Raw genomic sequence first — 23743 nt, 5'->3', positions numbered from 1 at the left:
ACTCTGCTTTAACTACCATCCATCACTTGCACTGATTTTCAAAGTTTTAAGATTCTTTAGCAAATAATTTTCCCTCTTCCCTTGTACCTCAGACTTTTTCTCTTCTTTAAAAAGCCTATGAACATATTTGCTGGTGTCTCATGAATCTTCCAGCATCATGAAGTGAGGTGTTTAAAAACAGGAATCAGGAATATGTACATGTGGAAGAAAGTTACATGGGGAAGGGGGCACAGGTGTAGCCTTCATATTTAATTTATATATATGCAGGGGACATTTCGTATCCAGTTGCATTCATGTGATTAGTCTAACTCGAAGTTGATGATGGCTGGTATGCTGGTCCATTGTGCTCAAACAGGAAACCAGGAAATGGAGCTTAACAAGGCCCGTCTCATATGCAAGCATTCTGGGAATTCACAGTCATGCACAGAGCTCCCAAAGTGGTGGGCACTTAGTAAATCTCTGGGGGGGAAGGTAATTGAATAAATAATAGGATAATCTCCTGGACCAGCATTCCCAGGAAATGGGGTGGCACAAACGTAGAACGGCGGCACATCAAGGCAACAGGTCTCTGAAGCAGAGCTGAGAAAAAGTCACAAAAATGGAAATGGAGAGGGCAAAAACCAAACCTGGTGTATCCCGTGACAGTGTTAAAAACATTGGCAAATTCACTAAATTAAATTTGACCAGCTAAGCCATCTGTAGCAGGGTATTTTGTTTTGTTTTTCATTTTTATCATTGCGAGAATACTTCAGGGCCATATCAACCTGATGAGCTGGAATACTGGACATGGTCTGTTCCACAGAGAAGATGCCCGGTCTTCTCCATGTGTGAAGGTGGGATTTGTTGCGATTTAGAGAGACTCTCAAATTATCTTAAATGCCACACAAAGCACTTTGATAAGAACTTAAAGATTTTATTTAGAAAGAGTAGAAGCTGAGCCCTGGGTATGACTTGTTTTTAAAATGAAGGAATGAAAAAAAACCCAAATCATTCCTTCAGTAACTGAAAACTCTAAGAAAGTAAATTTAGAGTCCCTGTGCTAGGTGCCTCTCCTCCCTCCCAAAGTCGCTTAATATTTACTTGGCATATTTTCACAATGTTTCTTCAGCAACAGACCCACTAGCATTCATCTTTCTCTCTTTGTAGATGTTACCAGGAAAAAAGGAGAAAGAGAAAAGTTTCTCTTTCTAGACATTTCTGAGTTTTAATTTAGTTTTTTTTTTATTTCATTGAGGACTCCTCCCCTGATACCACCACCACTGAGCCTTTTAGAACAAATTAAGTAACACAGATGAAAGTGAAATCAATTCCAATTTGAAACTGAAATAATGTCCCTTAGAGGGCTCTCAGAAAAATGGGACTTTAATGTAATTAATAAGGTGAAGTAGGAAACCCATTCATGGACTTCTTCAATATCTCTCTGTCTGAGAGTGCTAGAGAATGTAAATTTTCTTTGTGTTTTATGGGGGGACTTGAACTGAATTCAAATGGATTTGAAACTTATGTGTGTGTACTATCAATAATACCTCATTCAATTTAGTGTTTATGCCTTTTATTCTATGATTAATCATATTCATAAGGTTTATCATATATACCTCCTATATAATAATGAGGTAGGTTTTTGGATTGAGTCATATTCTAGTTTGTAAGATTTTAGTTTTTATGATATAAAATAACTAAAAGGCATTAGAACCCAAGATCTAGTTCTGATTCTACCACTTCTTTAATTAAATTAATGGTATTAAATTAAACCTAAGGGAAGACCTAATCCCTTTTAGTTTCCTCAAATGAGAAACAGGACTACATACTTTTTTATCACTCCTTCTATCTTATAAATGCTGAAATTCCCCATGGAATACTACTGCATTATAGAAACACATAGCAGTATTTAGCTTCAAGCTAATATGAAATAAAAATAATTTTGCATTTCTCTTTGGTTATTAATTTAAATTTTTATACCACTTTGAAGAGATACCCCTTACACATTTTGACTTAGTGAGATTAGAGAATATCATAATATGGAAAAAGTGTTTTATGAAAGCTTAAATTAACGAGGATGTTCTGTGTTTTTAGTAAAGTAATAACATTTTTCTTGCCAAAATATAGCACATGTATATGATGTATCCATAGATACTAAAGACAAAATATTTGACATTGATGATATCCTGGAAATCCAAGACACATGAATGTCACATTTCTAAGGCAGTAACCTGTGTAGATGATCAACAACTTGTCTGAATGCATTAAATTTAAAGATGTACCATATTGTTTGGACTATAAGATGCACTTCTCCCAACCCTTCAAATTTGGGAGGAAAATGGGGCAGGGGGTGCGTCTTATAGTCCAAATGTAGCTTTACATTTACATTGGTGAAATATTATGTTATTTATGTTATTAAATATTTTACCACATTTTTTGCTTCAAAATTTTTTCCCTACTTTCCTCTTCTATAGCCCAGGTGCATCTTATGGTCCAAAAAATATGGGTAAATAAAATGCAAGGCATACTTAATAGAATCACCAGCTGACTGAGCCTCCTGTGTGATTTGACAGGTACACTGCAAGTTTTAAATGTCAGCACCCCTTTGGATCTCGACTAAAATAATTATTTTCATTACTGAGGATCAGAGGTCTAAACTCTTAAATGAAATCTACTCTACTTTAACTATCATAGGTCACTTGTGCTGACTTTCAAAGTTTTAACATTTTAATCATTTTTCAATATCCACCCCACAGAGATGTTAACTGGTAGCCCCTTAAGACGCCAGTTTATCCTAATTCCATCTCAGAAAATACAGGTTCCTTTGGGTATCTAGGACACATTTTCCTGAGTTTCCAACACAATAGGTTTTTATAAAAATTGTTATTTTTAGTAGCAATTAGTAGAATAAGAATAATGCAGAGCATGAGAAACCTTGGGGAAGGATTTGGATGGAGGATTCAGGACAGGTGTTTATACTGCCCAATGTATTGTTTTCCTGGTCCATTGTTATCATTTTCCACCCTCGGGGCAGGCCTCCCTGCACTCCCAGTGGGGCAGAGTCTCCTCACCTCAGTCTCCCTTCAGACCTGGGCCACACGTCTATCTGAAAAATAGAACCCAGATGTGTATCTGCCTCCTGTGCCTAACCTGAGCAGAGTGTACCTAAGCACAGAGGGGGGACTTAGTAGTTTATTACAATGTGGCAAAGAGTCTATGAAATGGTAATAGCACTTGAGAACTTCACAAGGCCTCGTCAAATAAGATGAATACTCAGTCACTGCTGGGTCTTACCCATTCACATTCCCAGCATACCTGTTAAAAGCAAAAAGAAAAGAAACTCTTTTTTTTTTTTTTTAAAGATTTTATTTGTTTATTTTTAGAGGGGACGGGAGGGAGACAGAGAGAGAGAGAAACATCAATGTGCGGTTGCTGGGGGTCATGGCCTGCAACCCAGGCATGTACCCTGGCTGGGAATCGAACCTGGGACACTTTGGTTCCCAGCCCGCGCTCAATCCACTGAGCTACGCCAGCCAGGAAAAGAAACTCTTTTTACAACAAGTTAGAGGCAAAGCAAGGAGCCGGTGGGCCAATAAAGAATCAAAGAATAACCTGGCAAAAAATAGTTTAAGTCAATAATGAAAAGTGTATCATCTGCATCATACCAAATACTTACAGATCTGATTGAAGTTAACTCTTGTGCTGTAAATCTTTCGCATTTCCTCAAGGGCTTACCCCGACTGGTATTAAAAAGTGTTTCTACAGAGGCGAAGCCTCCTGTGATCTGGTCCCCTCCACTTTTTCAGCTTTACTGCCTACCATGTCCCCATGCAGGCTCCTTACTCCACAAAAGCAGACATTCCCAAGAGCCACATCATTTTTCATTCATTGAGTAAGCTCCCAGTGTCTAACCTATCTTTGCATGTCTAGTACTTAGCAGAACTGGTGATAGTCAATAGTTCATAAACAGTCACTGAATGAACAAATGAATACATGTGTTCAAAATGTGGGATGGTGCTGGAGGAGTGAAAGAAACAGAGTTTGCTCCAGTTTCACGAGAGGAAAGCCACCCACACACTGGGAGCGTCTGGCCGGCTCAGTGGACAGACGGTGATCAAGGCCAGGCGAGGAGTACAGGGAGAGATGACAGAAGTGACTTAGGTCTCTCAGGGTCACACTGACCTCATGAGGTGAGGAAGCCTTCTTGCAGGAGAGGAAAGAAGCAGTAGTTTGTAAGTAAATAGGACTGTGGTGGCACTCTGGACACAAGAAGTAAGAGTAAATAATCAGATGGATGGACAGACAGATGAATGGATGGACAGATGGATGGATTATAGATTATTAAACAAAACAAAACACAAAACAGCCGTCTATGACTATGCTGTGAAAAGCTTTGCCACAGTGAGAAACAGCGGAGAGCCTCAGGAGACACCTCGCTTTGTCTTCATTTGAAAATACATGTGTTGGGAAGAAAGGCCCCCATTCTACAACTGTTTTTGAAAGTAGAAAGGTTACTTGTACCTGTGACAAAAGATGCGTGTGTGGGAAGGATAAATGTGGCATGTCTATATCAAATAGAAAAACTAGTTTTAAAATAAAAACAAACAACACTGAATAATTCACTGACAGTGCTTCCAAAACTTTAGGTGCATCAGGCTCCCCTCCAGGTTGCTGGGTCTCACCTCTCCCTCGTTTCTGATTCATACGATCCGAGGTGGGGCCTGGGGATGTGCATTTCTAACTAGTTCCCAGGTGATCCTTGCAGCTGGAACCCCTGCACCAGGTTCATGTGCACACAAATGTTGAAGATCCCAATGGTGAGACAGAAGAACCAGGGGCCAGTGGGCAGCAGTCATTGTGTCAAGGAACAGGCAGATGGACAGGAGGCCAGGGCGACAGCTGTTCCTGCAGGTTGGAAGACAAATCTCAGACCACTTAGGTAGGAGCAAACATCAGTTTCATTGCAGACTTGCTGGACTGCTGTCAGAAGGAGAGGGAGACCCCTCTAAGGCCAAAGGTTTCTCTCTTGATAAAAGACGATATAGAAAACAAAGGTAGTTAAATGGTCTTTCACAGAGTATATAGAAAAAAAGGAAATAAAAGTCTATTTTGAGATCTTCAGATTCTTGACTGACGGTGGCCCAGGTGCATGAGTAGCTTCTCAGAGGGGAAATGATCTGATTAAACTCCATATGCATTTTATCAGGAATGACCATTTCTTCCCATATAAATATTATAAATTATAACTTCAAAAGGATTCTGCCTCAATCAGGTTTGTAACTTTTTAAAATATATATAAAATTCCCCTGGGGATGCTTGGTCCTGAGGCTGGGGACTGGTACATGGAGGAATGGATAAGGCATGCACATAAGCAAAGAGAAACAAGAACTTACCACTGCTTCCAGTTTCAAACATTATGTGATAGATTTACTTACCGCAGGCCATGTCCGTATTGAGTTACGGTGAGCAAGTCATTCTGGTTCTGGATTTGGGAACTGGGGCTTCTCCGTATGCCAGTATATAAGCCCTGGACTTGAAGTTATTTAGCATTTTGACTTGTTAGAAAAAAAAGATAACAGGGTGAAATCTCCAGGTGTGAGGATGACACTGAATTTGCCTGAGCTGCCAGGGTTAGGTTACACAAAGAGCCAGGTGTGAGTTGCAGCCTAGTTTCCTGCGGGCAGGTGGAATGGTAAGGAAGCGAATTCAGAGAACGGACGGTTAGCAGAGAGTTACTATCTTAGGGGTTATTATCTAGGGGTTATTCTACAGGCCATTGCCTAGTGTCAGTATGAGGTTGCTGTCTGGAAATCAGCCAAACTCAGGTCTTTGGGGGGTAAATATCAGAGCAGAAAACACTGCATTCTTTTTCTCACCAACTACTGACTAGATATTAAGTCTGGGGTTCTTTGTTTTTTATTCTCATCAGTGTGCTTCAAGAAAAATTAAGAAAAGAATATTAGGGAAAATTTAACAAATTACACCAGTGAACATTTATTAATTGCTGAATATGTACCAAGCGTCCCACTCAGTAGCTGGGAAAACAAGGCAACCCTCAGTGGCCTTGCACAGGTCACAAAGAGTTTTCACTGAGCCATTTAGCAGCAATAAAAACAGTTCTTCTTACAGACCCCTGCAAGCAAGGAAAGCAAGAAGGAGGTTTTACTCTGGGCTCCTGTCAAGGCTTAGATTTTAACTCTCCGAAGTTTGCCTTTATAAGGAAACATTATTAGTTTAAAAGAAGTTGAAGCTACAAGTGGAGATTTTAAAAATTATAAAGGTATAGAACAGAGATGGAAAACTCTTTCTTCAAAAGGCCAAAAAGCAAATATTCTAGGCTTTGTGGGCCATGTGATCTTTGTTACAACTATTCAACACTCCTGGGCCATGATGAATAACCTGGGCAGGATTTCAATAAAACTTTATTTATAAAAGGAGACAGGGGCAGTGGGCAGGTCTGGCCTTCAGGCCATGCTTACTGACCCCTGCAGCAGGGAACGGCTCACAGGAGCGTTATGCTACTTCACTTAGCGAGGAACAACTGCATCTCACTAGGCCCATGAAGAGGGGACCACGAAAAACATAAATTTATGATTGCAAAATTCTTATTGAGTAAAATAAGAGACATGTGAAGCACACTTCAAAAGTGTGTTCTTCTCCTTTCAAAAGGATGAGTCTCACTGTGTTTGAATCCAGACCCTCAGTGACTCCAGGGGAAAAGCGTTTCCTTGCCCTAAGAATGTCCTCCTGTGGTCTTTTGTCTTCCGAGAGCAAGCGTCCCAGTTGCACATTAAATTATACAGCTGTGGTAGATACGTCCCCCAAAGCTCCTATCTTGGCTGTTGGCACAGCTTCTGGCCTTTTTATTTCTGTTTGCCCTTTCAAAGCGTTTCCTTCATTTATCTCCTAAGCAGATGTTACAGTCAGGTACCTTATGCCTAGTTCCAAAGATTGGCATATGGCTCCATCTAACCCATTGTCAGCGAGTGCTTGAATTCACAGCGGGGGCTGCTGCAGGGAGGTGCTCCTGGCAGGCTGCCCAGGCCCTGGGGATTCTCCAGCACGTCTCCTACAATGCGGTGAGGCTCCTGAGAAAAGAGGGAAGGAGGCCAAGACGAGCCTGCCAATTCCTGGATTTCACAGGTTTCCCCGTGGGAGTGCTTTTTGTTTCCTTTCCCTGCTTCTAACTTGAATTGACAGAGAGAAGACAGGAGGGGCCATTGAAAAGAAGCACTCACATTTGCCTTCTAATTCTGTTCCATAGGAAGCGGGCCACCCACAGTGCTGGCAAAAGGAAGGGCAGCCAGAAGGACCTGCGGCCCCCTGATCTTTGGATCCATCACGAGGAAATGGAGATGAAAAACATCGAGAAGCCGGCAGGCACCGACCCGGCGGGAAGGGACTCCCCCATCCAGAGTTGCCAAGAGCTCACACCAGTCAGCCACAGCCAGTCAGAGACCCAGCTGGGGAGCAAGAGCACCTCTCACTCAGGTATCTTTCGTCTCTGCGCCAGGAAAAACATCTCCTTTCCTTCTGCACCCTGCCAGGGTGTTTGTTCCCCACTCCCTCTTTTGAGAGGTTTCCTTCCCTCAGTTACTCTTCAAGTTGAAATAATCTGATATAAATTTGGTTGATTCACCTGGCTTACTTTCTATCCCATCATTCTGTTGCCTGCCTTTTATCATTGCAATGCCTCTTGAGACTTCTAAGAGGCAAAAGGTGGTACCACACCCCTGGGAAATATTGAAATATGAAGCGTCGATAAATTGATTCCTTTTTGTTAAGTCTTAAAACATTTGTCAAGGCAATAAAAATTGAAGCCATTGTACAATTTTTAGTTCCCTATGTCTATGGATAATTGAAAGTTGATTTTAAATTTGCTGTTAGTTTCTTGCCTTAACAAAATCACATCACAGACACTTGAAATTGGAAAATATTGACTATTCTGTTACTTTGCTTTGATTACTGTGGAGATCAAATCTCACCATCATGCGATCACACTTAAATGGTCACTATCCTGGTTTGATGGAGCCTATTTGAAGGCTCTGCAGGTATACAAAGTGAACCGATGAAAAAATCTACTGTTTAATAAAATGGTGCAGAACAATCCATGCCCAGGAATAACTAAGAAATCTAGAAAGTGGTGGTTAAGATATTTTGCATTTTGTGGGTCCTCATATTTTTGACATGCTTATGGGAAGTTGAATAATCAACCAAGTACTCTGATCAAAAAACCTCTTGGTCTACTCATGATGTGTTTGTAGAATGAGTAGCTGTTGTTTTTAAACCAAATTAAAATAGGTTTGTTGTTTGAATGTGTAACTGATTAACGAGAATTGCTCTCCAAGAGGACCCAAGCCTCACCACATTTCCACGTGCACACTTGACCCAGAGGAAGCACCTACATCTTTGCCAGACCGAGTGATGAACGAGCTTGTAGACCACACTGAGCCTCTCTCGGCTTTGCTCTCTTGGGATACCTCTTCCTCTGTTTAAATAGATGCAGGGTAGACCAGCAAGCCTGTTGCATGAATGGGCTTCTGTTTGGAGAACAAATGAATAGCTGAGTTTGTTTTCATGAATCTCAATACTTGACAGGTATTCATTCTTATATGTTTTTTACTAGACATCTGGAGGGGAGAGCACTTCTGCCTCCCTCTGGAGGGGATGAAATTGTCTCTCAGCCCTCAGAAGGTTTTGCCAATGATTTCTGGGACTCCTCCGTCTTGATTTTTCCCTTTATCCTTCATGTTCTCAGATGACAGTGAGGGCCAGCCAGACTAGTTTCGACATCTCTCAATACATGCTGGGACAAGTGTAACTGCAAATGAAAGCTGCTTTCTGTAGAGTGAGAGGACAGTTGTGCCTATTTGCCTCTGATGTGAGGGCCTACTTGCCAGTCCTATAACAAGAGGGAAGGTAGCACTCAAAATCCTTCTAGTTATGCTTTACATTACATTAATTGTTCTCTGTGCTATCCTGGTGAAAAGAACAAAATTCCATGCCAATAAATCCTACACTTTTCAGTGCTACATACTTTTCAGAACTTAAGTTTTGTATCTCTCAACATATATTTTATTAACTTTTCAAATATGCATATTTCTTGCTTATTAATTTAAATGGTTCTTTAGTATGATGCTTTATGAAATCATAATAAATTTATAGATAATAAGATTTCTCGCCCTGGCAGGCGTAGCTCAGTGGATTGAGCACGGGCTGTGAACCAGTGTCGCAGGTTTGATTCCCAGTCAGGGTACATGCCTGGGTTGCAGGCATTGACCCCCAGCAACCACACACTGATGTTTCTCTCTCTCTCTCTCTCTATCTCCCTCCCTTCCCTCTCTAAAAATAAATAAATAAAATCTTTAAAAAATATTTTTAAAAAAGATTTCTTGTCTTTGGACCTTAAGTACTAGTTGTGTAAGTTGTGGTAAATTCAAACAATTGAATGTTATAGAACTATTGAAAATTGTATTACTGACATTTACTAACAGAGAAAGATTTCATGTTATTTGCTTCAGGTTACAAAACAATATATATGGTATAATGCCACCTTTGAAAAATACATTAATATATGCCTTCTCACTTTCACGTAGACATACATGTGCAAAAAATTATGCATAATGAAGTGTAAGTAATGTCATTTTCTGGGTAATGAGGTTAAGGTAAATTTTATTAGTGATGGTATCTTGTTTTGGTAATAAGAAATTAGATCGCAGTATTTCATACATTAATAAAATGAAAAAGGCATTAGAGTGCCTGGCTAGAAATGATGTAAAATGTTGAAGCATTGACGAAAGTGTGTCTGTCTCTCATGAGTATTGTTTTCCTTTTAGGTCAAGACACTGAAGAAGCAGGGAGCTCCATGTCCACCCTGGAGCGGTCCCTGGCTGCTCGCCGAGCCACCCGGGCAAAGCTCATGATCCCTATGGACGCGCAGTCCAACAATCCTGGTGAGTCAGGACTCAGGTGCCACCACGAAGACATGCAGTGATTTCTGTTTGTGTCTTTTCTATATCAATTACCAAAAAATAAGTTTTACCTGAGCTTTTCTGGGCAAATAAACATAGTGAAGAATGACTTAAAACCATATTATTTATAGGAAGAGGTCTGAATTTGCACTCTGTTGTATGTGTTATATACAGTAAAATATCTGGCAAACAGCCAGCTACATATTTAAGAAATGGTAAAATATGAGTTGATACAAAAAGAGCTGAAATTTCTGTCAATATTATTGACCTTATTCTAATAATCACCTTCATAGCTTTTTTTTACTTTGTAATGCTTCCAATTTTTAGACTTAAATAATCCAGCACCTTTTGAGCAACTACTGAAAGATACTTACACACTTACTACCTACCCCCTTCTTGTCAAAGTTTTCTGTCATACTCCTGTATTCGCTGAAGATATTGGTATCGGGGGATCACTTCCCTTCCAATTACCTCTATGATCAATCTTGGTAATTACAATACCCACACAGACAATCCATCTGATGCCCTGGGCTGTTAGTTCCCTTACGTTACCTGAAATGATATTGGCTCCTTCCCACTGTAATTCATCAATTCCATGTCACGCACTAAACCAGTAATCGCACCCCCTATAAAATGTCAGTTTCTATCATGCCTTTTTCTAGCACCTTATTGCTTTCCTGCTCACTTGTTTGATTGCCCCCTTGCCAACTATTCTTCAATCCCACTATTATCTCCAATCCATTAACTCTGCCACCTTCCCAGTGTTCCTCATCACCTCATGTTATCATTTTCATCCAAACTCAGCTTTCAATCCATTAACATGGATTACATGTAGTCCCTCACAAATACGCCTATCTCCCTTGATCTTCCTTCCCCATCATATCACCTGAAAAAAAAAACAACCTGATTAAATGAGTTTCTCTACCAACTCTTACCATACCCTAATAGCTGTCACTGCAGAAAAACACAACCTGCTTACTGAGTATTTATGGCCACAAATCCAAGGTGAGCTGTCATCTATTTGGAAATGCCGCTACATTGCTGTGGTCATTCATTGTCTCACTTTATAAGATGAATGTCTTATATATTTTCTTATTTTCTGGACTCTCAGTACCTCTGTCCTTTCCTCACTCTCAGCCAATAATCATGGTTCTTCTGTCACCAGGGAAAGAGGAGCATTCAGAAATAGGATTCTTATCTTTCCTTCAAATCTAGTCAATGTTTGTGCTTCTATCTACAGCCAGCTGTTATCTCTGTGGACAACCCTGTTTACTTCCTTAAATACTCTTCTGCCCTTTTCTGATTTATCAGTTTTCCCTCCAACTGATAACTCCAAGAAGCACATAAATATTCTCCCACAATTCCTGTTTTATAGAGTGCCCTCCTTTGATACTACTCTCTCTTCCAACCAAAGCTCCAATCCTCTCCTTTCTGGAAAAACTCTTTTCAAGCTGTCTCTACTTACTTTTTCTTCTTTCAATCTTCTTTATTAGTTTTAATGCCAGTTTTCTAATCCCTTTCCCCTGAAACCATGGTTGCCAAGATTATCAATAATCTCTGCATTATCGAGTCAAATGGTCAATTCTCAGATGCTCAGCAAAATTTGACATAGCTTCTCACTCTTTTTCCTGAAATATTTTTTTTCACTTGACTTGTAGTATACTAAATTCTCCTGGTTTTCTTCCTGTCTAGCTGACTGCTGCTTCCCAGTATCCTTTACTAGCCCCTCCCCTTTGTCCCAATCCCTAAGAATCAGAGAGTGCACCAGGGCTCAGTCTTCAAGCTTCTCTCTTCTATCTACACTAGTCTCTTTGATGATTGTCTAGTACCGATGGCCTTAATGTCATGTAAATGTTCATGAACCCCAAATTTCATCCCCAGCTTAATCTCTCCCCAGAATCCATGGCAACTTCCATATCAAATGCTGACTCAGCTTCTCCAAATGGCTATCTAATAAGCAAACCATCTACATTCAAAATGGGAATCTCATTCTTCCATAATTCCTCTCCCCAACTCCAAACTTCTATTTTCTGTATTCAATACATTGCACCACTATTGATTAATTTACTCTTGTTACAAACTGTAGTTTCATGCTCCTTCATTCTGATTTTCTCACACTCTGAATGCAGTCTTTCACCACATTCTTTAGTTCTTGTTTTCCAAACCCATCCCAAATCTGACCACTCCTTCCCATCTTCACTGCTCTGCCCATGTATATCCCAGACACCACCATCTGTTACAGGTAACAGACTATAGCTAAAGCTTGTTCCTACTTTCTTTCCTTTAGCTCTTGACCCTACAGTAAGTTGTCACTACATTAGGTTTTCAATATACAAATATTGAAAGATAGTCCTTGTGTTACTCCTCTTGACTTCCATCACATGTAAAACAAAATCCAGTGATTTTACTTCATCTTGCAAGGCACCATGGGACCCAACTCTGGCCTTATCCCTCACTTCAGCTCCCGATACTCCTCTCTGCAATCCATCTCAGCCACATAGTCCTCCTCTCTGTTTCTAGATAATCATGTACGTTCAAACTCAGGGACTTTTCACTTGCTATTCTCTTTGCTTAGAACCTCTTTTCATAAATAGTCACATAGCTATTTCCTCCTACCTTTCACATCTGCGTTCACCTGCCACTACCACAAAGAAGACTTCCCTAACATAGCATCTTTGGTCATTCTCCACCTCCTTGATTCTGCCTCACGTCATCCACTATTGTGTATGACCATCCTACTTGCATTTTTGTGTTTGTTTATTTATTATGCATTTCCCACATTTTAATGCAGCCTATATGAGTGCAGAAATTTTATGTGTTTTGATCACTGTGTATCCTCAATACCCAGAACAGAGCCTGGCGCATGGTAGGCATACAATTGATACAACTTAGATGAACAAAATAACAATGGTTTCTTTCTACTTACTATACATCATATCTCCTCCACACTTGAAAATATATCTCAATTTTTCTAAAATAAGTGCAAAAACCTATATGGAATTTGTGATGAATGCCAGCTGTTCAACTCATGGGATAGGTAGCGTTATTATTCCTGTTTTACTGATAAGCAAACAGGGACTTGGAGCATTGAATGATGTAGTTTTCATTCACACAGTGATTTGGTGGCACAGCCAGAATTTAGATGCAGAAGGTCTGGCTTCAGAGCTGTGTACTCTAATCATTATGCTTCCGGCTATAATACTCTGTGAAGCCATTTTTCCTTTTTTTTTTTTCCATTCATTTTACTACAGAGAGACTACGTAAGCTGCTTCTATTTTTTTTCCTGCCGTCCTCTTTCCTCTTGTCACTAGGTTTTACCTGTACCAGTCTATTGTGGCTTTCTTCTGACAAACCTTTGTGTTTCAGAATCTTTGTGCACAAGATCTATTTTTATCAGCATAGTTATCTAAGGCCTTATCAATTACATCAGTTGCAAAATGCCCATTTTACTTATCAGAAAACTTAAGAATTTGCTTTAAAATCCACTTTGATTGTATGTCAAAGTCATTTCCTTTTCTTAGATAGAGCTTTACCGACACAGCTTAGAGATAACCAAGGTTATATAACATATATATATGCATTCTATTGACTTTTCATTTCTTATTAAAATTGGATGTAAGTATAACATTCATATACTGCAGAGGGCTCAATTTCCTAAAATTGTAACTTTAAAAGTAATCTCCACTTTAGAATTCCTATAGGCCGCATTTAGTGCTAACATTTTTAAGGATATTGGAAAAGTTTTCTAATACCAACGTACCCTGTTCAGGGAGCTAAGTAATTTGGCAAGGGAATTTCTATTTGAAAAATCTTTGTATATCAGTGTAAGATATAAATTCAATTGTTAGCAAGCTGTGTCAGAACAGATTGGTTTTTGTCATATTTGGCCACAGAACAGAAATTTGTTGAAAATGTTTGATGATGTTGCTCTGAGATGTTTTGCATCAACATAGCAATGCAGCGAATGTTTTGAATTGTAGTGGAAGTTTGTGTGTGCTTCTGGCTCTCGAAACTGACATTTATGGGGAAAATACCAAAAAACTTCAATACAGTGTTATGTCCAACTTCAGAATGATTATTTTTGCAATCACTGCGTGAGAAGTGTAGACCTTTGTGCCCTTTTAGAAATCAATAATGATCCAAGTACTTCCAAACCAAAGATTTAGAATACTAACAATGTCATGCCAGGAGATAAAACAATGAGAATTTTTGAGATGCAGAAACATACAACAGATTGTTATTCCTTTTTAAAATGACTTTATTATTTGCAAACATTTTATCACTAAGTCAATAGTCAAAATGCAAAACCCTTGCAAAGTAAAATCTCTTCCCTCAGGAACGGAGGACCTGGAACTGCATGGTGAATTGAGTCTTTTGGGTTCTCTCAGTCATCATCTAACTTAGAGATTCCATGGCCTGCCAAATGATTTTTTATTTCTCCATTCACACGTATTCAGCTCTGACCAGAGGATATTTTTGAAATGCTTTTTCTGAATGTATTATAAAATATTAGTTAAGTTCAAATAACCATAGCCTTAAGAAAATGTGCAGTTTGTGAAGTGAGTGCCTCACATATCTAAGGGAAACTCATTATCACATTTATTTATGAGTAAAAATTGTCAACACAGGGTTTGCAATCTGTCAGTCAACTTTAATGAACAGGCAATGATTCCGTTTGATGAGTAAGAAGGGTAAGGTCATTGAACTGACTGCCTCGAAGACTGCGTTTTTGAATTGTATGAATATAGACAAATTTACATAATTCTTTGGCTCTTATTTACAATGTATTTGTCTATTACTACTACTATTATTATTATCATCATTACTACGGTAGTAAGTATACTATCCCCAGGAGACTAATACATCAAACCACTTAAAAAGTTTCCAGTGAGTTAAAATGACAGATTTATAAATATTGCTTCTAGAAATGTTTTTATTAACTCACTTGAAAAATAGGAAGTATCTCCAGCACTGTACTGTGAGAGTCATGAAGACTATAAAATTATAACCTCTTTCTTTAAGGAATTTATAATAATTTTGGCTGCTATCTGGCTTGTGTCTTCATTCTTGTCAAAGTCTTTTTTTTTCCTTTTTTGGAAAATATTCATGTGTTTGTATATTCACAATTTACTCTTTAAAAATACCTGTATTAAGACATTGTGCATATACCATTTATTCTCTAATTTTCATTCAAGTCTTCCCAAAATAATTGAGAGAAACTTTGAGTCATAATTCATATTTTAATTTAACATTTAAAATGTCCTGTTGTATCTGTGAACCATATACTTTACTACTGTTTCAAATAAAAATATAAAAACATGCAAATACTAGTGATTTGATATTCACCATCATATTTACAAAATCCATGAGGAAGCACCTGTTTGTAAAGAAGAATTTATTACTCATTTGTCTCCTAAGCTAATACCTGCAATTCACATTTGCCAAAGAATAATATACAGATGTCATCTATTTTTATGATTGTCTTTTATTCATAATTTATCCTTTTTGATTGCAACATATTTTTATTAACAAATTGTATGTTTATGTTATAAATTTATGTGAGAATAAGTATTTAACTGCTTTTTTTTTCTTCTGGGTCAACATTACAATTAGTATTTCTGTACAATTGTATGATTGTACAGTCATACAATTTTTAATACAATTATTTAATATATTCATGGATGAATGTTATTTTTTGCATAAATTCTATTCCAATGATTTTGTTTATTGATCTAAAGACTAAGAAACTTTACATATATGTGTGGTTGAATATTACAACAATGAAATTTTTATAGCAATCACTCAATGATTCAAAGCCTTCCAAATTATATGCCAAAATTATACTGTGAACTTTCATACAGTTATTTTTAATAATATTTCAACTAACAACTAGGCAATATCCTTCTTCAATTATTTTTGGAAGTAAAAATTCTAGAAATATCCTGACTTTTAAATGTGTTTGTTACTTATTCAAGTTACTTACTGGCTCATTTTCTAGGAGGTACACCTATAAAATACTCTTATAAGATACTTTGTATACTGTAGTATATTAAGATAGGATTGGAAACTTTAAAATATCATTTATACCTTTACTAATATAATTTTTGAAAATGTTTTTATCCTATTAAAATTTATATATTTTATTCAGTTCTACGAATACAGTCATCATTAAATTCATGTAAGATAATTATTCCTCAATGTCAAACTAATCAATCAAAATTTGTTTCTGAAAAAGCCTTACTTTATTTTTCAATTCAAATAAACATGTTAATATGTAGTTCAAGGAGTTATAATTACAAGGATAAATAAATTCTGGAATACAATGGTAAAATCTAGTTTACTAGAAGCAATCCTTTTGATTTAAAGTGTTGTATATTTAATGTAGTTAATTAATATGCAATTTAATTAGAAAATATTTTTAAATCTACATGTTATTTCTCACTAGTTTACAAAAATTTAATATAATTTGTATCTATGGTTATGAAGTTACTTTGGGAAGAGGAATGTGATAAAACAAAAAGAAAGGTTTTTCTCTGGTGACTGTGCATATCTATGCATGTTAAAAACTGCAGTAATGGGCACTTGAGTGTAGTTAATTGAAAGTCAGGTATATAACAGAAACCACTCCATTAGTTTCATAGATAGGAATACACTGCTAATATTGATGATTCCAGTAGCCGGCTTAAACTTTATTTTTTGTTAATAAAGCTTAAATTTTAAAGCTTGTTAGTAAGACAGGTAATACTAAACATTTTACAAGATGATATGAGATGAAGGTTGACTATAATTAGAGTAAATATTTCATAATATGACACAATTCAGTAGGTGTTGAACAGTGGAATTGAACAATGGTCACTAAACCTAGAAAACATTGTGTAAGGTATTTGTCCATGAGTTTAAGCCAGTGTGACTAACAAATGTTTGGTATTCCCAGAAAACATTCGGTTATATTTAAATTAATGTGACAGTAAGGGTGCACTGTGTTGGCTCTCTGAAGTTATTTCCTTTCCATTTAAAAAGAAATCCAAAGTATAATTGTTGAGAATATACCTTTATTTTTTTCTCTCCAGGCTGTCTCTCAAAATTGTGTAACATTCTTCTTACACAGAATTCACAGGAAATTTTCATTTCCTCAGCCCACTCTATACAATATATTTGATTTTTGAACAACCCAACATTTTTAATGCCATTGCCTTTGCATGAGAGACAGGACAAGAAAACAAAAACAGAAACTAAAAACCAGGAAGCCTTGAGGTGGCTTTATTAACCGTTCCTTTGTCTGAAACCATGGGGAGCTGCAAACCTTAGGATAATGCCTCTGAGATGCTGGGGAAGTGGGGTATCTTTTCTGTAATTCTTAGTAAAGGACTCTGTGGAAAAAAGGTGATAAAGGAACCTACCTGATACTGAGAAGAGCGTGCATGGATTTGAAGATGTGAACATTTAGCCACTTTCAATAGCTTGTTATGTGAATACATAGGATTAAGAAAATGAATATCTTTGTGTTGCAGCTGTCGTGAGTGCCATCCCCGTGCCAACCCTAGAAAGTGCCCAGTACCCAGGAATCCTCCCATCTCCCACCTGCGGATACCCTCACCCACAGTTCACGCTCCGGCCTGTGCCATTCCCAACGCTGTCCGTGGACCGAGGTTTCGGAACAGGAAAAAGTCAGTGTAATGTGTTTCCTTTTCTTTCTTTCTTTTTTTTTAAGGAACAAATAAATAATACCATGGGTGTCTTGTCAAATTGTAGCATTTGGATGTTCTTCTCCTTTAGAAAGATTAATTTACCCATGACCTGGGTATGAGACTTTTCTTTTCCAGCAAAGTTAACCTCTGAGATCCTAGTTCGTGCTCTTGGGCTGATCCCCTAAGATCTCTTTCCATAGTACACTTAACTGAGAATATGAAGAGTTGTGGAAACCAAGGTTCCATGGTTCAGTAAAATCATGATTTGGTGGGTGTTTGAAATTTCATTTAGCACAATGCCCTCGTGGTCCATCCATGTTGTCCAAAGGGCAGAGTGTCCTTCTTTCTCATGGCTGAACAATATTCCATTGTACATACAGTACCACATCTTCATTCATTCATTCATTGGTGGACACTTGGGTTGATTTTACAGCTTGGCGATTGTGAATAATGCTACACTGATATCTTCACGAGATAGAAATTTTGTTTTCTTTGGATACCATATATTTTCTGTTTTCTAGGAAGAGTATGTATTCCTAGAAGTGGGATTGCTGGGTCAGCTGGTAGTTCTACTTTTAATCTTTTAGGAACCTCCATACAGTTTTCCATAGTGTCTACACCAAGTTACACTCCCACCAACAGCACATCTTTGCCTGCCCTTGTCATCTCTTGTCATTTTGATGAGAGCCATTCTACAGCATGCAAGGTGAAATCTCATTGTGACTTTGGTTTGAATTTCCCTGATGATTAGTGATGTTAAACAGCTTGTCATACCTCTTGCCCATTTGTAAGTCTTCTTTGGAAAAAGGTTTGCATTCAGTTTCTCTACCCAATTTTTAAATCTGATCAATGGCCTATTTTTGCTTTTGAGCTTTATGTATTTTATGTATTTTGAATATTCAGCCCTAATTAGATATACAGTTTCCAATTTTTTTTTCATCCTTTAGGTTGCCTTTCCATTGTGTTCATGGTTTTCTTTGCTGTATGAAAGCTTTTAAATCTGTTGTAGTTCCACCTGCTTAATTTTTTTTTTTTTTGGTGCCTCTGCATTTGGTGTCAGACCCCCTCCCCCAAAGAAATTATTGTTAAGTCACAGAGCTTACCCCTGTATATTCCTTTAGGGGATTTACAATTTCAAGTCTCAGATTTCAGCCCTTCATCCACTGAGTTGTTTTTTGTGTGTGGTGTAAAATAGGGTTCTGATTTTATTTTTTATGTGACAATTTAGTTCTCTCAGCACCATTTGTTAAAGAGACTATCCTTTTCCTATAGTACAGAGTAGGGCAAAAGTAGGTTTACAATTGTGAGTATATGAAACACAGAGTATATTTCTTGTATTATTATTTACTAATTATCTTTTTTCCATACAAACAACTCTAAACTTACTTTTGCCCCATCCTGTATATTCTTGGCTCCTTTGTCACAAATTAATTGACCATATATGCATGGGTTTGTTCCTGAGGTCCCTATTCTGTACCACTAATCTGTAGTTTACAACAGTACCAAGTTTTGGTCAGCATAACTTGGTGATATAGACAGAAATCAGAAAGTGTGGTATCTTCAGTTTTGTTCTTCTTTATTTAGACTGGTTTAATGTGTTTGGGGTCTTTAGTGGTTCCATACAAATTTGGGGAATTTTTTTTATTTCTGTGAAAAATATCATTGAATAGGGGTCCCATTGAATCTGTAGATCACTTTGAGTAATATGGTCATTTTAACAATATTAATTTTTAATTGATGGGTATGGAATATCTTTCCATTTGTTTGTGTCTTCTTCAATTTCTTCTGTCAATGCCTTTTAGTTTTCAGTGTATAGGTCTTTCCCTTTTTAATTATATTTGTTTGTACTTTATTTTTTTGATACTGTGAATGAGATTATCTTCTTAATTTTTTTCTGAGTGTTTGTATGGATGAATGCAAATGCAGCTGATTTTTGTCTCTTGATTTTTATTCTGATAGTCGTACTTCATTTGTTTGAAGGAATGTGAAAATGGAGAGTCTCCCAAACCATTGTATATACTCTGGTGATTTTTGCTGTGTCATTGGACTTCTTTCCCCTTCAAGCACAGCATTTTAAAATCGATTTTATGGCTCTTTTCTCTTAGTTAAGAACAGGTGACTCAGCAGCTCATGTGAGATAGGATGTTTTGTAAGAGGTAAGATGGTAGCAGCAATAAAATATATTTGTGAGGTAAGCTATATTTTTCCACCCCAACAGGGACAACTCTAAGAAATCATAAATTGTCTAGATGTAGCAAGGTTAAAGTTAAAAGGCATCAAAAATCTGCCAAGAAAGAATTAGATTTATTTCCCCATTCATGGCTGCACATCATGTCTGCAGAATAGAGTTGTGTGCAAAAACTTGAGGAAAAACAGTCCCCCAAACCCTGTTGAAGGGAATTAAATGAAAAAAAAAAATGTGGGAGGTCTCAGCACCAAAAATTTCCAAATCCAAGGACAATTAGGAAGATAATTTTAGTAAAAGAATTCAGAATCCCAAGTCTCTTCTTCAACTTCAGAAATAAACTCTCCCCAGCAGAAAAGAGGTTTATAGTTTTTGTTTAGTTTTCTCATTGCATCATTGTCTACTATTTTCTCCCAGTTTCATCTATGTTCTCTAACTTTAAGATGGATATGTAGGAAGAATATGTAGAATGACCTTTATCTGTTTACTTCAAGCAAGACTGATAGAAGCCTAAGTTCACTCCTTTTTAAAATTAGAAATCAACTGTTTTATTTTATTCATAGTGTGTTTCTGTAACTTCTGCTTTTAAAGGCATGTTCTTCTTCTGAAAATTCAGTGTCCCAATTACTCTTTTCCTTTTCTCTTGATTTGGTACAGCATGCAAAACTGTCTCATCGAATCGGGGAGTGGGGGGGAGAATGATTCCAAAAGTTAAAGTTTAATGAAATAGAAAACAAAAGAAAATGAACTAGTGTAAAATTTGTTTCTCTCTGTGGCTAGAATGTCGTGGACCACTCGGGTGCAGGACTTCGGCACTGTGGGAAGCTATGCTTGTGTAGGAGCAGAGACACCCTCAGTACCTGCCAGTCAGCTTTGCCGTGAACCTAAAACTGCTCTAACAAAATATGTTTGATTAAGAAAGAAAGAGATAAATAAATAAATAAATAAATACACTTCAGTATCTTTGTAGATTTTATTTTGTTAATATAAAAGTAGGGATTAAATAAAGGTAGTGCTATAACTATTACATAATATTATATAAATATAAAATATAATTTAAAAATTATACAAAAGCTTCTTAACAGAGTGCTTATCTCAGGAAATTTTGAACCTCATCTAAAATCAAAAGGCACAGACATCCTACTCCTAGAAGATTTCATAGATTTTCAAAAATATACATCTAGTCAACAAGGAATTTTTGAGCAAAGCTCTGTGCAATGCAAACAGAATAGAAACTGATATGTGTTTCCAAGTGATTGCTTCAAAGAAAAAATAAGTGCCCTCTTTTCTAGGAAACAAAATATTCTCTAAATCACTGTCAGAAACAGTTAACTTCCAGCCATTTAGTATCGGTCTCTAAATGCCTTGGAGAACTCGAAGCATCCCTGTTCTCTCTCAAGCAGAAAACATTTCATGACTCTGGCTAGAGATGTTTTATTAGTCACCTTGAGAAACAGTGAAAGGCACACATAGGAAAAGAAACATTTGACTGTTCAAGTGGGGAGACTCTTCTTCCCCCAAAGTTATCTGAAAGACCTTCAAGTTTTACAAGAGTTAAATCACTCAAATCCTGCACCCAAAGATATACTGCTTTCTGAAGTCACAAATAAAGCTGAATTTTCTCCTGTGATAAAAAAGAAAGCTATAGTATATTTGGATTACACACATTTAGTGATATATCAATAAAGATTTATACAGTTTTGATGGACAAATATTTTCTTGCCTACCAATGCACTGCAGTTCTCCTCTTAGCCTCAATAAGAAAATGCATTGTCCTCGGGAAATAAGGAGTACTGCTCTCTTTTGAAAATTTCAACCAACAGATAGTCTTGAGGTCAAGTCACTATAAAATTGGTACCCCCACTTCCTCATCATTGAAATGCATAGGTTGTACTAAAAGTTAGATGATTTTGATTATTCGTTTCAGGTTGAGTGTTGTCTTAGTAAGAAGGCTGGTTAGATTTCTCCATGTTAGTTTCCTGCCCCAGCTCTATCCCAAATTGGAAATTAACTAACAATGGGACTTGACTTAGATAAAGTCAGGAGTACAGTGGAGTTTATAGACTTTTCTCTAGAATCTTTTCCAAAATCTACGCTATGAGGAACTGGGGATACTCAGAAATAATGTATGATGCTGTTCTTCTGAGATGGATGAGTGAAGCCTGTTCCTGGAAGTGTTGGGGTCTCAAAGGGTCTTTGTGTCATTGGCATGCTTTATTTCTTTCAAACATTACTATTTTAGAGAGAAGAAAAATCCTCATTTCCACTTTGGTAATATTTTTGCCAGTTATTCCATTGCAGTTATTTGTGTATTGACATAAATTTTTATGAAGTGCCCTGAGATTTGACTTCACTGCACAGTTGCACACTATTTGTACAATGAATTTCTACTATTTCATCGTTTGAAAATGAGTGCCTTGCCCGGACGTGTTTGATTCTTGTTTTGCTCCCCAAATTGCAGGGAGGCTGCACTCCGTGGGCAAAAGGAGGCTTCTGTTGCTTTCAGAGCTCTTAACACAGCTACATGTCACATCATGAGCCAGTCTCTTCCACATAGGTGTCCTGAAACTGGTACCTGAACTGGTCAGAAGGGTCATCTGAAATGACAGCTTCTCTCCAGTAGAGCAGTTGATACTCTGTCTGTTTAAGAGTTTTCACTGCCCTAAGTGTCAGCCAGGTCTGAACAGCATATCTTTTGCTCCATGTAAAATATTAAAATTGTGAATTATCTATAGAAACCTATGCCACATCCATTGTATTAGGTATTAAGCAAAATTGTGATAGTGAACAAAACAAAAACAGTCCCTTAGGAATTCCTGATACATTTACAATATTTTGCCATGTATAATGTGCAGTTTTTTGCCCAAATTTTTGAGGGAAAAATAAGGATGCACATTATATGTGGATATAATGATTATATACCATGGGTATAATAATCTCATGAATAATGCACAGAAAAACGTGGGTGCACATTATACACAGCAAAATACGGTAGTTGCAAGGATGGGCCCTTCCATTCCTCACCCAGCAAATTAGATTAGGCACTCTCCTTTTCAATACTAGTATGGTGCTAGTATTGATTTCATTAAGGAGCTGGTTCATCACTGTCAGGCCGCCATTACTTCCCTCAAAGTCAAGAGCCACTCCGTGGTGTTTCCAGTGGGAATCATGGTGAGCAGGTGAAAACTGGGGGATGGAGGACTAGGCAGCACATCCAGAGAAGTTTTATTTGCAGAGATGCTGGTGAACAATGCCATTAAAGAAAAGAATGGGAGCAGCCCCCAATATTCAGCAACATCATCAGAATTCATGTGAAGCTTAAGGTTAAGGTTTTAAAGACATTAATTTCAGAAAACTAAAAGTATCCATGTAAATTTTATTAAAGCTATGATCACAATGATATTTTAACATAGATCTCTTTCATTTCAGAAATGTAGGACAAATTAGAAAAATATGATGGAAGGAATAAAGAAAAGAAACAGTCGTGAAATATTATTTCTTTAATGGCAAAAGCAATCTTAAAAGTATGCTGTGAATTAATTGCAATCCATCTTTGATAGAGGGAATTACTTGCAGCAGATTTCTAAGGAAAATTGCAAAATGTTTTCCCTAGAGGAGTATTTTTAATATGATGGTATGAACCCTTTAAACAAAAACCAGCCCAATGGTAATGAAGAGGGACCCAGATATGGGCCCCTGATGCTGCTTCTCTCTGATCTAGAGTGGAGGGATATTTCATTTTTATTTGGACAAGTGACCATTAGTAATGTTCTCCTTTAGACTGAATATGAGTCTAGACTACAACCTGCATGATTATCTTTGTCTCTGAAACTATTTTAAACCATCAAGCTACACAAGCTTGACTGAACACAAGCACACACGTCCATCTCCCCCTTTACATTCTAACAAGCATGTAGAAT

The 23743-nt window shown here is 37.4% G+C and overlaps 1 protein-coding gene across 1 annotated transcript in view; it reads left to right on the top strand.

Annotated features, from left to right (window-relative positions):
* The window catches only part of DCC (DCC netrin 1 receptor), a 1018954-nt gene that overhangs the window by 959514 nt on the left and 35697 nt on the right, over positions 1-23743 (top strand). The window contains exons 24-26 of the mRNA XM_036010199.1: positions 7244-7470; positions 9816-9932; positions 17462-17617. Of these exons, the coding sequence (XP_035866092.1) occupies positions 7244-7470; positions 9816-9932; positions 17462-17617 (500 nt within the window). The remainder of the gene's footprint in view (positions 1-7243; positions 7471-9815; positions 9933-17461; positions 17618-23743) is intronic.

This window comes from Phyllostomus discolor, chromosome 9 (genome assembly GCF_004126475.2).
Source record: "Phyllostomus discolor isolate MPI-MPIP mPhyDis1 chromosome 9, mPhyDis1.pri.v3, whole genome shotgun sequence".
NCBI classification, from domain to species: Eukaryota; Metazoa; Chordata; class Mammalia; order Chiroptera; family Phyllostomidae; genus Phyllostomus; species Phyllostomus discolor.
This window is presented reverse-complemented; position numbering and strand designations above follow the sequence as displayed.